Genomic DNA, 15,130 nt, shown 5'->3' with positions numbered 1-15,130 from the left:
AAGAAGGGGGTGTGTTAAATTATTGGCAGCGTTTCAGGCGACTCCGGTGGACACCTAAAGCGGGACTTGCCAGTGTGTTGGGAGAGTGTGTGCATGCGTCCGTCCGTGCGTGCGTGCGTGTGTATGTGTGTGTGTGTGGAGCAGCAGCCAACACACGCTTAACATTCGCTCACAACATGGCGATGAAGCGCCGAGAGACACGACGGCTCTCCCCCGACTAATGCGACCCTGTTATTAGTGAAGGCAGGGGATCACGCTAAAGGGATATACATGAACTAATAGCCAACTACATACATTTGAGGAGATTATAGCGGATTCCAATATATGCATGTCGCCAACGGTATAGCTGGTTGTAGAGACCCACGCGCTGCTTACCCCTCTGCTGGAAATCAAAGGCTTTACATGGCGGTGGGGAGTATCTGGTTTTTCTGTCTACTTTCGTTGGGGTTCTGTGGTCCATCCGTTCAAGGTAAAATGCTTAGCTAGATGCACAAACGTTATTGCCCTGCGCATGCTGTTCAATATATGTGCTTGTGAAGTGTTACCTGTTATAGTCCACATCTGCCAGGACATGCAGGTACAATAAGAGGTTGGATAGTGAAGCAAATGTGCACCTTGCTCGTTGCAGTGGGATTTTCTAAGTGTTCAGCCAATGTAAGGCATATCTACAGTAGACAAAGGTTGTGATTATAGGCAGTGGTTAACATTCTTACTTTGAGATTATTCGTTCAGGGCGCGTTGTCGGTGTTCTGATTACAGAATAGACCCCCCGCTACAAAGTTGCTCTGCTCTGCAAACATGAACAGCACATTTATGCTGAAATGTCACAGTAGCACGCGTTCTGTGGCGGTATCGATCCTGAGAAGTGGAGTTCAGATCAAAGGCGCTTGGTGGGAATGTGGGACGCGTTTCGGGACGAATGGGCATAGCTGTAACATGCGGCCAATAGGTTCATGGCAAATATAGATTTTCACAATTTAATACGTTGCCGGTGGGACAAACTCATTGGACACACTTGATGACAAATAATAAATAATATACAGTATATGGTCAAATTACTCCATGGTAATAACACTTGCCATTCTGTAAAGGTGCAATCCTGATTCGTTATTAATGGATGACCCGCTACTTGTTTTGGCATAAAGTTGAGAGAGGGGCTGGGGAAATGTGACCACTCTCAATTTCATAGACAGAGCCAGGACATCCATGATATTGAAATGACATTTTTTACTTTTCAAAGCTACAGTATGTTGTTTGATTGTTTACAAACAATGATGTAAAACTGTATTTTGAGTTATTATAAGGCAAGACAGCTGTGGGCTACTAAGCGCGCATTTATATGTCCTATTCCTCAATAAGAAATGGGTATAAGCTATATCGTGTATTAAATGACAAACAATTGAATAGCAGAACAAATACCAGATTGTGCCTTTAACGTTTTTGCTCTCATCTGAAATCGTAGCTATACTAGCCAGACCTGTGGATAATCAATCTTTCTTCAGAAGGATAACGTTTAATCTTTTTTTTTTTTCACTACATGGAATTACTTATGACTGGCTGTGCGCTCGAAAGCAACGTCGGCTAATCTTTTGTGATGTTTCTTTCGTCGACCATGTGCCTCATGTGGTCGCTGCTAGGCAGAGAGGATGTGCTCTGTAGGCTACACGGTCTCAGCATTCAAAGACATTGCGGTGGCCTCAGATCCGAAGGGGAGCAGTGACTTAGGGCAGGGAGGGAGTCACTCAGCCGACAGGCGGCGAGGGAGGGGAGTGGGAGCGGGGCAGAGAGAGAGAGAGAGAGAGAGAGAGAGAGAGAGAGAGAGAGAGAGAGAGAGAGAGAGAGAGAGAGAGAGAGAGAGAGAGAGAGAGAGAGAGAGAGAGAGAGAGAGAGAGAGAGAGAGAGAGAGAGAGAGAGAGAGAGAGAGAGAGAGAAGAGAGAGAGAGAGAGAGAGAGAGAGAGAGAGAGAGAGAGAGAGAGAGAGAGAGAGAGAGAGAGAGAGAGAGAGAGAGAGAGAGAGAGAGAGAGAGAGAGAGAGAGAGAGAGAGAGAGGAGAGAGAGAGAGAGAGAGAGAGAGAGAGAGAGAGAGAGAGAGAGAGAGAGAGAGAGAGAAGAGAGAGAGAGAGAGAGAGAGAGAGAGAGAGAGAGAGAGAGAGAGAGAGAGAGAGAGAGAGAGAGAGAGAGAGAGAGAGGAGAGACCAGCCATGGCATTTACATGACAAAGAACAGTGCAGCGGCACAGGGGAAGCAACCCGAATGATCTGCTATGCGATTGTGTTGTCTTTATTTGACATAGGGCCATTTCTAAGGGAAGATAAATGCAATAGAAAACGAGTGTTTAAAAATGTCTGTAGCCTATGCATGTTTGTGTTCATCCCAATGCAAGATTATGCGCTGACGAGTTTCCTAGCCCTGCAGGCCCGTTTACAGTTGGGTCTACTTTGGATGTGTACTCAAGCACACCATTCACATTCGGTTTATAGGCCCTAGAGTGTATTTGATATTGGTCCAGGTTTAAGAAGCCTATTTGCCAGAGACCTTTCAAAAACAATCATAGTTTAGTGATAATACCTGTAGTGCCATCATGCTGTTTCTAATAAAGCTGCCTTATTTAAAATCAGAATATTGCCTCCCTGGAGATCGAAAACACCTGTTTGATTAAAAGACTAATGGCCATACTTCAGAGGTCGGTCACACCACAGTGGGGACATTTCAAGATAATTAATTCAGTACCAAAATAGGCTTGCAAACACCAAGTCTTCATCCTCTAAATTTGATACATGATGTTCAGTAATCTTAATCTGTGGGCTGTTACTGCTACTTCACAAGTGGTCATAGACTAGTAATACTGTACATGCTGTCATGCTACCTACACAGCCGAGTCACAGTGGGATCCATATGTTGTGGATACATGGTTTGTACAATATGTGTACTGTCCTGGCTTTCACAGCTGCATTGCTCATTGCTTGATTGCAGTATTTAACCTGCTCCATCTGTAGTTATTATGTCTTAATGCCATAACTAGAATACAGGAAAGTGTCTGAAGATCCTCCTCATGTGGATACGTATCTTGTTTTGATAATCCAATTGTGGTTTATTAAATGCTCTTCCTATCAGTGGAGGGGGAAATTGTGGTTGTGATGTTGACAATGTGATATATGATGGTTAAAGATACAATATCGCATAGTGGGTACAATGTGCTTGGTCTCGTGGTGTGTGTGTGTTGGTGTGTGTGTGTGTGTGTGTGTGTGTGTGTGTGTGTGTGTGTGTGTGTGTGTGTGCGCGCGCGCATGTGTGCGCGCGTGCATGTGTGCGTGTGTGTGTGTGTGCGTGCACACGCTTGTTTGTGCCTACCAGGCCACACTGGCATGTGCTCATCACAAGGCTCACAGCAGTGTGTGTGTCTCCCTTGGCCCCTACACACCCTGGGATGTGCGCCCACGGCCAAGCGCTGTAGTCCTCTGGGCTGGTGGGAGCATTCCTGTGTGTGTGTGTGTGTGTGTGTGTGTGAGTGTGTGTGAGTGTGTGTGTGCGCGTGTGTGTGCGCGTGTGTGTGTGAGTGTGCGCGTGTGTGTGTGCGCGTGCGTGCGTGTGTGTGTGTGCCAGGTTTGGCGAGAGGAAGAGGAATGTTGTGTGTGGTGGGTTTGGAAGGGGGGTGCGGGGGTGGTGGGGGGATGGGCAGGGGGGATATTGTGGGAACTGGAGCTGGCGATTGGAAGTTGCAGGGTGGGGGCGAGAGGGGTGATAGGAGGACAGGCATGAATTGACGGGGAAGAGATTGGGGGCAAAGGGGCGTCGGTCGCTACATCAGATCCACAAACAAAGAGCTTGTTTTTTCCATACGAAAGATCAAATGAAAATATGTCGGCTTCACTGAACCCATCGCGGACAAGCGAATGCTGTGAGAGTGAGTGAGCGAGCGTCCGTGTGTGTTTGTACAAGCACGCTCACTTGGAACCAAGCTGAACATGGGAACGTCTCATGCTTGAGTACACTCCTCAACATCTGTGAGCTTACATGCGGTTTGGCCCTCCTGCTGTTTGGGCTCATAGTTCCAGATTTCAGTGTTAGCATTCAAGTTTATCATATGGTGCCTTTTGTATGTTAATAGGGGGAGAAAGGGGTGAGCGGATGGGGCGAAAGAGAGAGAGGTTGGGAGAGAAGAACGGAAGGGAGATAAGAGAGGGAGACAGAAACAGAAGAGTGGAAGGGGGGGAAGAGAGAGAGAGAGAGAGAGAGACTGAAAAAGAAGAGTGGAAGGGGGGAAGAGAGACAGACTGAAAGAGAAGAGCGGAACGGGGGGGAAGAGAGAGAGAGAGAGAGACTGAGAGAAGGCAGAGTGTCCATTGTATGGAGTATGTCACATGACTCCTATTACGACTTCCCACAAAGGGACTCTTATTAATGCCCTCCCCTGTCCCATTTGCAGTTTGTCACCCTTACACATTTCATCTCCCTGTCTCACCCACTGACTCAGTGCCCAACATGTCTTCAGTCTCGTCACCCCTGCTTCAACTTTACCCTTATCTTACATGCTTCCACCTGTCTGAGACCTACTCCACCCTACTGCATGATACACCCATACAGCTGCTGACCCTACCTCACTTTGAGAATACTGACCTCAGTCCCACCTGACTGCATCGAAACACCCTGTTGAAGACAACTTTAGGCCTGTTTGCCAGAGACCCATTTGAAACAATCATAATAGCTATCAGAGAGTGCCACCGTGCTGTTTCTACCTCACTAGTCTAGTACTGTACCTCTATCTGAGACTACTGACCCCAGCCGCCCCATCCTACTGCATCTATACCCCTCTCTACCCTACCTTACCTATACCCCTCTACCCTACACAGCTTAGGCTACCTCAGTCTAATATCCACCAGCTCCATCCCAAAGTATCTATACCCCCACTCAGCTTGCCCTACCTCACTCTGTCTGAGACTACTGACCTCAAGCACATCCTCTCTTGATCTCTACTCCCATTCATTACTTTACCCAGCTTTTCCATCTCTCTGAATGGCCAGTCTCATCACTACATCCAAGTGTCACCGGAGGGCCTCGAAACAGGGACCTCTCACTTGGATGACCCAAGCATTTACCATTAAACCAAGAGGATGGTTTGATTTGTTTTGAAGATTCAAGACGCATCATGCATGCATCATCAGAATGTGATTCCAAATCACCTCTGCTATGCAATCAAAGCTTCCCCACCACAGAGCCGTGTCTCACCTCTCCTACCCCACCACAGAGCCCTGTCTCACCTCTCCTACCCCACCACAGAGCCCTGTCTCACCTCTCCTACTGCACCACAGAGCCCTGTCTCACCTCTCCTATACCACCACAGAGCCCTGTCTCACCTCTCCTACCCCACCACAGAGCCCTGTCTCACCTCTCCTACCTGAGCCCCCCCCCCACCACAGAGCCCTGTCTCACCCCTCCTACCTGAGCCCCCCCACCACAGAGCCCTGTCTCACCTCTCCTACCTGAGCCCCCCACCACAGAGCCCTGTCTCACCTCTCCTACCTGAGCCCCCCCACCACAGAGCCCTGTCTCACCTCTCCTACCCCACCACAGAGCCCTGTCTCACCACTCCTACCCCACCACAGAGCCCTGTCTCACCTCCTACCCCACCACAGAGCCCTGTCTCACCTCTCCTACCCCACCACAGAGCCCTGTCCTAGCAGCTCTGGAGGGTGCCTGTTCAGTTAATGGCTTTATTCAGAAACGTAATTGCATTTCATTGTCCTTAATGAGACCCTCTTTAAATGGAGTGATTATGTTCATTTTATTTAGTAAATGACTGCACTTTGGGCTAAGCTTAAGTAATTTGCATTATTTCAACTTTGTCTAGCAAAAATCTTGGCGTAATCTTACTGTTATGATGTTATTTATTCTGCACATATCCCATGTGACTCGGTGGCACTCGATATGGATTTATGTGTGGCTGGAAGCACTTTATGTTTTTCTTGTGTGAATTGGTAAATACTAAATTGGTAAATACTAAATAGTGTGTGTGTGTGTGTGTGTGTGTGTGTGTGTGTGTGTGTGTGTGCGTGTGTGTGTGTGTGTACCCCAGTCTATATGGGTGTCTCTATTTGTGAGTGCATCTTGATCCCCGCCCCCCCAGAGAGACTAAGCTAAATTAGGATGCATAGTATTTAAAGAGGCCCCAGGCTGAATTTGAGCTGGGTATCTTTGTCCAGTGAAGATGTTGATTTGTATGGGTTGCTGTGTGCGTCTATTCATACTTGGTGGTGTCAGTGGTCCTATCCCTGTCCCAGGGGTGGTGTAAAAAGACAGTTCACTACACGTCTGGAAGCTTAATAAGACTGGAAGCCATTCATTTCTACCACTTTTCCCCAGTGTCTTGTATTGCATTGTGGCTGTCACTAGGGATTTGGTCCCTGTGGTTGTTGAACTTAGCATCATTGTGCCATGTAGATTACAGACGGTGCCTGTTTACGTGTTTCGAAATCTGATTCCTTGGTTGGGCGGCCTATATGTTTAATCTGTGTGAGAGAGACCTGTTCTTATGCGCAGGCTAGATATTATAGGATGCTCCATGTTCAGATCCAGCTGTTAAATTTGCAATCTGGGATTGGTCATTAAAAAAAAAAAAAAAAACTTTAAATGAAGTATTATTAATTATATATAACCATTGTTTCTTGAATAATATAACTAAATGCCCGATGAGCTGAGTTCAATTGTCTTACCCTATCAGAACCTGAAATATAAGCATGTTTTACCCCCATTGTTTGTGAACAAGGTTGTGAGCCATGTAGTATACTCTGTCAGCCTCCTGGGGGCCGTTCCACTAAAGGTGGATCAGTATATCGGCGATTGAAATAAATCAGGCGATCAGGCAACTCAGGATTGGAATTCAAGCCTCAGGTGATTCCTCGAACGAGGATCAGATTCAGATTCAGATTCAGATTCAGATAACGTTTATTGCCATTATGCATACACATATAGGAATTTGCTTCGACATTACAGTAAGTGCGTTTATACTTTTTTCACGTGTCAAAAAACAGGACAACAGAGGACAGACAACAGTGCATTGGATAGTGCAATATAAAGTAAAGTGCAGTGCAGAGTTTTTACAGTGAGTCCAGTGCATATTCAGTCCTGGGCAGACTTGGGGGCGGGGGGGAGGGGAAAGCCAGAGTCATTTATCAGCCTGGCGGCTGAGGGGTAGAAACTGAGCCTGTGGCGGGCCTTCAGTGCCTTAGGCAGCCGCAACCTTCTTCCAGAGGGAAGCAGGGTGAGGAGGCCGTGGCCGGGGTGGAAGGGGTCTGCCATGATCTTCCTTGCCCTCCTCAGAGCCCTGGTGTCATGCAGGGAGTTGAGGGAGGGCAAGGGACAGCCGATCACCCTCTCTGCTGAACGTAACACCCGCTGCAACTTGGCCTTGTCCTTGGTCGTTGCAGCAGGGAACCAGGTGATGATGGAGTGGGTGAGGATGGACTCTATGATGGCCGTGTAAAACTGGACCATCATGGACCTCGGCAGCCTGAGTTTCCTCAGCTGCCGGAGGAAGAACATCCTCTTCTGGGCCTTCTTCGTGAGGGCCTCGGTGTTCCGCTCCCACTTGAGGTCCCGGGAGATGGTCATGCCTAGAAAGCGGCATGACTCCACGGAGGCCACCAGGGTACCTCCCAGCGTGATGGGAGGGGGCAGGGCTGCTTTCCTACGGAAGTCCACCACCATCTCCACTGTTTTCAGAGCATTGAGCTCCAGATTGTTTAAACTGCACCAGCTCTGCAGCCCCTCGATCTCACCCCTGTAGGCAGATTCGTCCCCCCCGGAGATGAGGCCCACCAGGGTGGTGTCGTCTGCAAACTTCAGGAGCTTGACCGAGGGGTGGCGGGAGACACAGCTGTTGGTATAAAGGGAGAATAGTGCTGGAGACAGGACGCAGCCCTGCGGGGAGCCCGTGCTGGTGGACCTGGAGCTGGAAATGCTCTTCCCCAGCTTCACCCGCTGAGACCTGTCAGTCAGGAAGTCCGTGATCCACCTGCAGGTGGAGTCCGGCACCTGCAGCAGGGATAGCTGGTGCTCCAGGATGTGTGGGAGGATCGTGTTGAAGGCCGAGCTGAAGTCCACGAACAGGATCCTGGCGTAGTTGCCTGCAGTGTCTAGGTGTTCTAGTACGTAGTGCAGAGCCATGTTCACGGCGTCCTCCGTGGATCTATTGGCTCTGTACGCGAACTGCAGGGGGTCCAGCACAGGATCCGTGATGAGCTTCAGGTAGGCCAGGACAAGGCGCTCCAGGACCTTCATGACGACAGAGGTCAGAGCGACGGGTCTGTAGTCGTTGAGGCCTGTGACCTTGGCCTTCTTGGGGACGGGGATGATGGTTGATGCCTTGAAGCACGCTGGGACGTGACACAGCTCCAGCGAGGCGTTGAAGATGTAGGTAAACACCGGGGCCAGCTGGTCGGCGCAGTGCTTCAGGACAGAGGGAGAGACGGAATCCGGACCAGCTGCCTTCCGGGGATTCTGCCTCTTAAACAGTCTGTTTACCTCTCGCACTGTGACAGAGAGAGGGGGTGGGGAAAGGGGGGTGGGGGTGGGCGGGGCGGGTGAGGAGGGGGGAGGGAGCGGGGGGATATGGGAGGGTGGGGGTAGCAGGAGGGACATTGGCCCCCCTGGGGGACGGGGGTGGTGGTTGTAGCCGGAGGGGGTGGAGGGAGAGGGCGGGGGTGGGCGGGAACCTCTCTTTCTCAAACCTACAGTAGAACTCGTTCAGCTCGTTAGCGAGAGGGAGGTTGTCGGACATCAGCGGGGACTTGGGTTTGTAGTTGGTGATGGTCTTTAGGCCTTTCCAGACGGAGGCGGAATCCCCCTCAGAGAGCTGTTGCTGCAGCTTCTCCGAAAAGCGATGCTTCGCCTCCTTCACCGCTTTGGCGAACCTGTACTTGGCCTGCTTGACCCGGTCCACGTCCCCACTGCGCCTAGCCATTTCCTTCTCTGACCTCAGACGCCTGAGTTGGGATGAAAACCAGGGCTTGTCGTTGTTGAAGGACTTCCTGGAGCGGAGGGGGACACACACCTCCTCGCCAAAGCTGATAAATGATGTAACAGTGTCTGTGTATACATCCAGATTGTTACCAGCCTCTGGCCCCGCCCACTCCACCAAGTCCTGGTCACAACCTGCACTCTCCAACCAGGCGCAGAGTCGCTCACATGCCTCACTGGACCACACCCTGAAGCGCCGTACAACAGGTTTAGAAAGTTTTAACTAGGGATGCACGATATTATCGGCACCGATATTTATCGGCCCGATATTGGGGAATTAATGTTTATCGGTATTTATCGGTTTTATAAAATTTTAGCCGATATTTAACCGATAATATGAAGCCGGAAACATTTCTGCTTCCGGTTTCCGGTTTCCGCGCTCTGCTTCCGGTTTCCGCGCTCAGGCACGCAGTTTGTATAGACGAGACGCGAGCGAAACATGCCTTCCCCGGTGTGGACATTCTTCACAGTTTCTGAGGCAGATATTGTGTTTGCAATTTGCAATACATGTTCAACAAAAGTTCGGAGAGGAGGGCAAAGGTCTACGAGTTACAACACAACGAATCTAATAAGTCACCTGAAGAATCACCATTGCAAGCACGCTGTATGGAAGGAATATCAAGCACTCGTAGTAGCAGAACACGGTAGCCCAGCCGCGAACAAAAAATCCGCGGTGCCTATTGAACACGCATTTGAAAACTGCATTGCAAAGGTTCTATGAGGTAGGAATTGTATTCAGTTTGTATATTAGGGAACACCAATGGAAAACGTGTCTATTATTTAGGTGAGAATGTGAATGTAGGCTATACAAGACAAGTTGTTTACAAGGAAAACATGCACTTTTTGTTTTTCCATGTCAGTGCAATTTATTTTGAATTCTTATGCAAAACGTTTGATGGGCTTTATCACAACCTACCTCATCCTCATGCACTAAAAGTAGCATAGCCCAGCCCTTTTCAGTTGCTTTATTAAGCATACTAGTGTAGCCTACTATGTGCCTTGTATCATTCTGTTTATCTGCAGACTAAGCAGCCATTTGGCACTAGTTTCTGTACAAGTTCTATACAACTTTTGGTTCTTTAAAAGTCTTTATTTTTGTATTGACTGATGCACAAGGTGCACTTTATTTTTGACACTTTTTTGATCTAATTACTCTTAGGTGAGCCTTTTTTGTTTTCATAAAAGGAGGCCAGATCTTGGCTAAAAGCATTGTGCACTGTATAACATATTCTGTTTGTTAGAGGAAATAATAAATGAACATTTGAAGACTCAGAAGTGTTCTCTTTGTTGTGTTAACAATAGTGATGTAAGTTAGATTTGGTGAGATCACTATGGAATATTAAATCATCAATCTTTGCTCACTACATAGCCTTTCTTACCTTCAGGTGTGCATGAACTACAGGTTATCAACTGTGAAATGATATCTGAATGGTCTTTATTGTCATTGATATAGTACAGGTACCAAACAACGAAATTTGGGAGGGGGAGCTCCCCTGGTGCTAGGAAAGAAAAAATAAATAAATAATAATATCGGTATCGGTATCGGTTATCGGCCACGAGAAGCGGGTAAATATCGGTATCGGTTGGAAAAAATGCATATCGTGCATCCCTAGTTTTAACCTCTGCCTGTAGCGAGGGATCAGGTGTATGAGGATGTGGTCACTGTAGCCCAGTGCAGCACGGGGGACAGAATGGTAGGCTTGACGAGCTGTACAGTAGCAATGGTCCAGAGTGTTCACCCCCCTGGTGGGACACGTGACTTGCTGCCTGTATTTGGGGAGCGCCCGGCTAAGATTAGCCTGGTTAAAATCCCCCAAAACAACAACAAAACTGTCCGGGTAACTACGTTCCCACACTCATCAATTGCTCTGCCAGTGTGTCTACTGCTGCGGTGACGTCAGCATCAGGTGGAATGTAGACACACGCGAGAATGAATGAGCTGAACTCGCGGGGGGAATAGAATGGACGGCAGAGGATGAATAGATATTCTATAGCCGTGGAACAGTGTTTGTGGAGCACTGTCACCTCGGAACTCCAGCGCACTTTTACAAAGAACATTAACCCCCCACCCCTAGACTTGCTCACCGCCTCGAAGTCTCTGTCAGCCCGGAACGCGGAGAATCCCTCTAGCTCCACCGCCTCGTCAGGGACAGATGAAGATAGATGCGTCTCCGTGAACGCGAAGACAGCCGAGGAGTGGAAGTCGCTGTTCCTCGCAACGAGACACCGGAGTTCATCCATTTTATTGCATAGGGAGTTCACGTTGCTCAGGAATATGCCCGGTAGTGGTGGTCGCGTCCCTCTCCGCCGAAGGCGAACCAAGCAGCCGGCTCTCCGACCTCGCTGCCTTCTGATCCACCTCACAGCTCTGGCGAAAAACGCGGTCCCCCTCACAAGCATATCCAGAATGACCGTGGAACGGGTGAGTAGTTTGGGGAAGATGTCCGGTGGGGTTAAACCCCTCATGTGCAGTAGAACGTCGTTTGTGTACAGGCTTGTGTCATCAGTGTTCACAGAAGACAGGCTTACAAATCTTCGATATGGGCGCGTGCACGCAGACATAAAGCGCCCTGAAGAGTCGATCTGTCGAAATGAAGATACTCCACTCTGCAGGGGTTCTACATTTGCGCAGCATTCCGAATTATTGATCTTTATGAAGACGGAAAAATAAGATGTAAAATAGTGCAATACTGCCGCAATTAACAAGGCGAGGGAAATGGTTTGGCAAGAAATTGCTGACCGATTAAATGCGTAGGTCATACTAGCCCCAGTTATTGTTATATGTTCATATTTTAATAAATGAATATTTACTACTGTGGTGATATACGCAGCAGGCTACCAGCCGTCATATCGTCACAATGGCCTAGTGGTATCGACCGCTGCTATAGTATTTATTCGTCATTTTATATCGGTGGTTCAAATCCCTCTTCGGACACACTTTTTACTGCATTTCGTTGTCTGAATCTAATCTAAAATCTCATCTAAAAAAGTATGTAGGCTATAAAATTATGGTTTTATATTATATATTTTACTTATATTTACAAGAACTGACACGATTACAATGGTGTTTGAAGCCTTTGCATGAAATCTTCGGTTAAATGTATAAAAAAATAATAAATAAAAAAAACTTATTCAAGTCTCGAACACGCAACCTTTGGAACTCTAGCTGGCTGCCTTAACCACTGCGCCAGCCAGACCGCTGTGATGACAGCAATGCAAGTTGAAACAATTACTTCTTTTTTTTTACACTCTTTTCTTTATTGATCTATCACACTTTCAAAATATCAAGTTATCTATCACACAGTCAACCAATCTATCTATCTCGTGTGAAGTGGGAACTAATATTTCCTAAAAGACACGTGAGGAACTGTCGTTCGGGATGTAGTTTCCGCCTGTTGAGCCTTTTTTGACGCACGTATTACTTTAGCCAGTCTTTTAGCCTGCTCGCGACCAGGCTAATTATATCTGACTCAGAAGGAGCTCAACCAAGCAGCAAATTATTTGAGCCACATTGATGGAACCGAACGCAAGCTAACATTATCGCCGATTAGAACTTTATCGAGGCTTAGAAGATAATCTCGCTTAGTGGAATGGGCCTCTGGAGCCTCTCTCCCTCCTGTGATGGCTCTCTGTGGGAGAAGTGCAGATCCCATTGTAATCAATTAGCCCAGATAGTAAATATCAATATTATTCCAGTATATATCTTGATTCTGTTCCAAACCAAGGCCAGGGTTGCTGGCACTGGGCTGAAATGTCCCAAGTGGATTGAGGCTTTAATCAGTGTCACCACACAGGCAAATGACAGTTGCATGACCCTCTGAAGACCTGAGTTTGCCACCAGGTGCAGGTTTAATTCTATGGCCATATCTGCAGGTTTAACTCTATGGCCATATCTGCAGGTTTAACTCTATGGCCATATCTGCAGGTTTAACTCTATGGCCATATCTGCAGGTTTAACTCTATGGCCATATCTGCAGGTTTAACCCTATGGCCATATCTGCATGTTTAATTCTATGGCCATAGCTGCAGGTTTAACCCTATGGTCATATCTGCAGGTTTAACTCTATGGCCATATCTGCAGGTTTAATTCTATGGCCATATCTGCAGGTTTAATTCTATGGCCATATCTGCAGGTTTAACTCTATGGCCATATCTGCAGGTTTAATTCTATGGCCATATCTGCAGGTTTAACTCTATGGCCATATCTGCAGGTTTAACTCTATGGCCATATCTGCAGGTTTAACCCTATGGCCATATCTGCAGGTTTAATTATATGGCCATAGCTGCAGGTTTAACCCTATGGTCATATCTGCAGGTTTAACTCTATGGCCATATCTGCAGGTTTAATTCTATGGCCATATCTGCAGGTTTAATTCTATGGCCATATCTGCAGGTTTAACTCTATGGCCATATCTGCAGGTTTAATTCTATGGCCATATCTGCAGGTTTAACTATATGGCCATATCTGCAGGTTTAACTCTATGGCCATATCTGCAGGTTTAATTATATGGCCATAGCTGCAGGTTTAACCCTATGGTCATATCTGCAGGTTTAACCCTATGGTCATATCTGCAGGTTTAACCCTATGGCCATATCTGCAGGTTTAACTCTATGGCCATATCTGCAGGTTTAATTCTATGGCCATAGCTACAGGTTTAACCCTATGGCCATATCTGCAGGTTTAATTCTATGGCCATATCTGCAGGTTTAATTCTAAGGCCATATCTGCAGGTTAAACTCTATGGCCATATCTGCAGGTTTAACCCTATGGCCATATCTGCAGGTTTAATTCTATGGTCATAGCTGCAGGTTTAACCCTATGGCCATATCTGCAGGTTTAATTCTAAGGCCATATCTGCAGGTTTAATTCTAAGGCCATATCTGCAGGTTTAACTCTATGGCCATATCTGCAGGTTTAACCCTATGGCCATATCTGCAGGTTTAACCCTATGGCCATATCTGCAGGTTTAACTCTATGGCCATATCTGCATGTTTAATTCTAAGGCCATATCTGCAGGTTTAACTCTATGGCCATATCTGCAGGTTTAACTCCATGGCCATATCTGCAGGTTTAATTCTATGGCCATATCTGCAGGTTTAACTCTATGGCCATATCTGCAGGTTTAATTCTATGGTCATATCTGCAGGTTTAACTCTATGGCCATATCTGCAGGTTTAATTCTATGGCCATATCTGCAGGTTTAATTCTATGGCCATATCTGCAGGTTTAACTCTATGGCCATATCTGCAGGTTTAATTCTATGGCCATATCTGCAGGTTTAACTCTATGGCCATATCTTTAGGTTTAATTCTATGGCCATAGCTGCAGGTTTAACCCTATGGTCATATCTGCAGGTTTAACTCTATGGCCATATCTGCAGGTTTAATTCTATGGCCATATCTGCAGGTTTAATTCTATGGCCATATCTGCAGGTTTAACTCTATGGCCATATCTGCAGGTTTCATTCTATGGCCATATCTGCAGGTTTAACTCTATGGCCAATTGGCCATATCTGCAGGTTTAACTCTATGGCCATATCTGCAGGTTTAATTATATGGCCATAGCTGCAGGTTTAACCCTATGGTCATATCTGCAGGTTTAACCCTATGGTCATATCTGCAGGTTTTAACCTATGGCCATATCTGCAGGTTTAACTCTATGGCCATATCTGCAGGTTTAACCCTATGGTCATATCTGCAGGTTTAACCCTATGGCCATATCAGGGCAGAGTTGACGCTAGCTAGCTGCTACACACAGAGGGTTGTGTCGGCGCCCCGCCCACAGCCTGGTGGCACCCTCCAAACTTTGGCCTCACTGGAAACACCACAGGATCACCAGAGCCTGATCAATATTTTGTGTGATAGGTTTGTCACAAGTTCACAAGTTCCACTCAGTCAGGTGGTCTAGTGGCACACAGAACATTAACACTCAAGAGGGTATGTTTTTGCTGAATAAAATGTTGTCCTCTTTTTTGTCTTCTTTCTTTTGTGTAATATATCTTGTGTAATATCAAGTGTATCTATTAAGTACAACGTTTTTTTGTTGTTGTTTACAACGTCAATCCAAAATGTATTAGACTTATTTTCCGTGATGTGGCCCATTTAGGTTTGTATT

The 15,130-nt window shown here is 47.0% G+C and overlaps 1 protein-coding gene across 1 annotated transcript in view; it reads left to right on the top strand.

Annotated features, from left to right (window-relative positions):
• Window positions 1–306: 306 nt before the first annotated feature.
• The window catches only part of igdcc4 (immunoglobulin superfamily, DCC subclass, member 4), a 74,581-nt gene continuing 59,757 nt past the window's right edge, over window positions 307–15,130 (top strand). The window contains exon 1 of the mRNA XM_080539882.1: window positions 307–469. Within this exon, the coding sequence (XP_080396008.1) occupies window positions 325–469 (145 nt within the window). The 5' untranslated portion in view covers window positions 307–324. The remainder of the gene's footprint in view (window positions 470–15,130) is intronic.

Source organism: Nansenia antarctica (genome assembly GCF_963989245.1).
Source record: "Nansenia antarctica genome assembly, chromosome: 9".
Lineage (NCBI taxonomy): Eukaryota > Metazoa > Chordata > Actinopteri > Argentiniformes > Microstomatidae > Nansenia > Nansenia antarctica.
The sequence above is the reverse complement of the archived record's forward strand: the minus strand, read 5'-3'. Positions and strand labels throughout refer to the sequence as shown.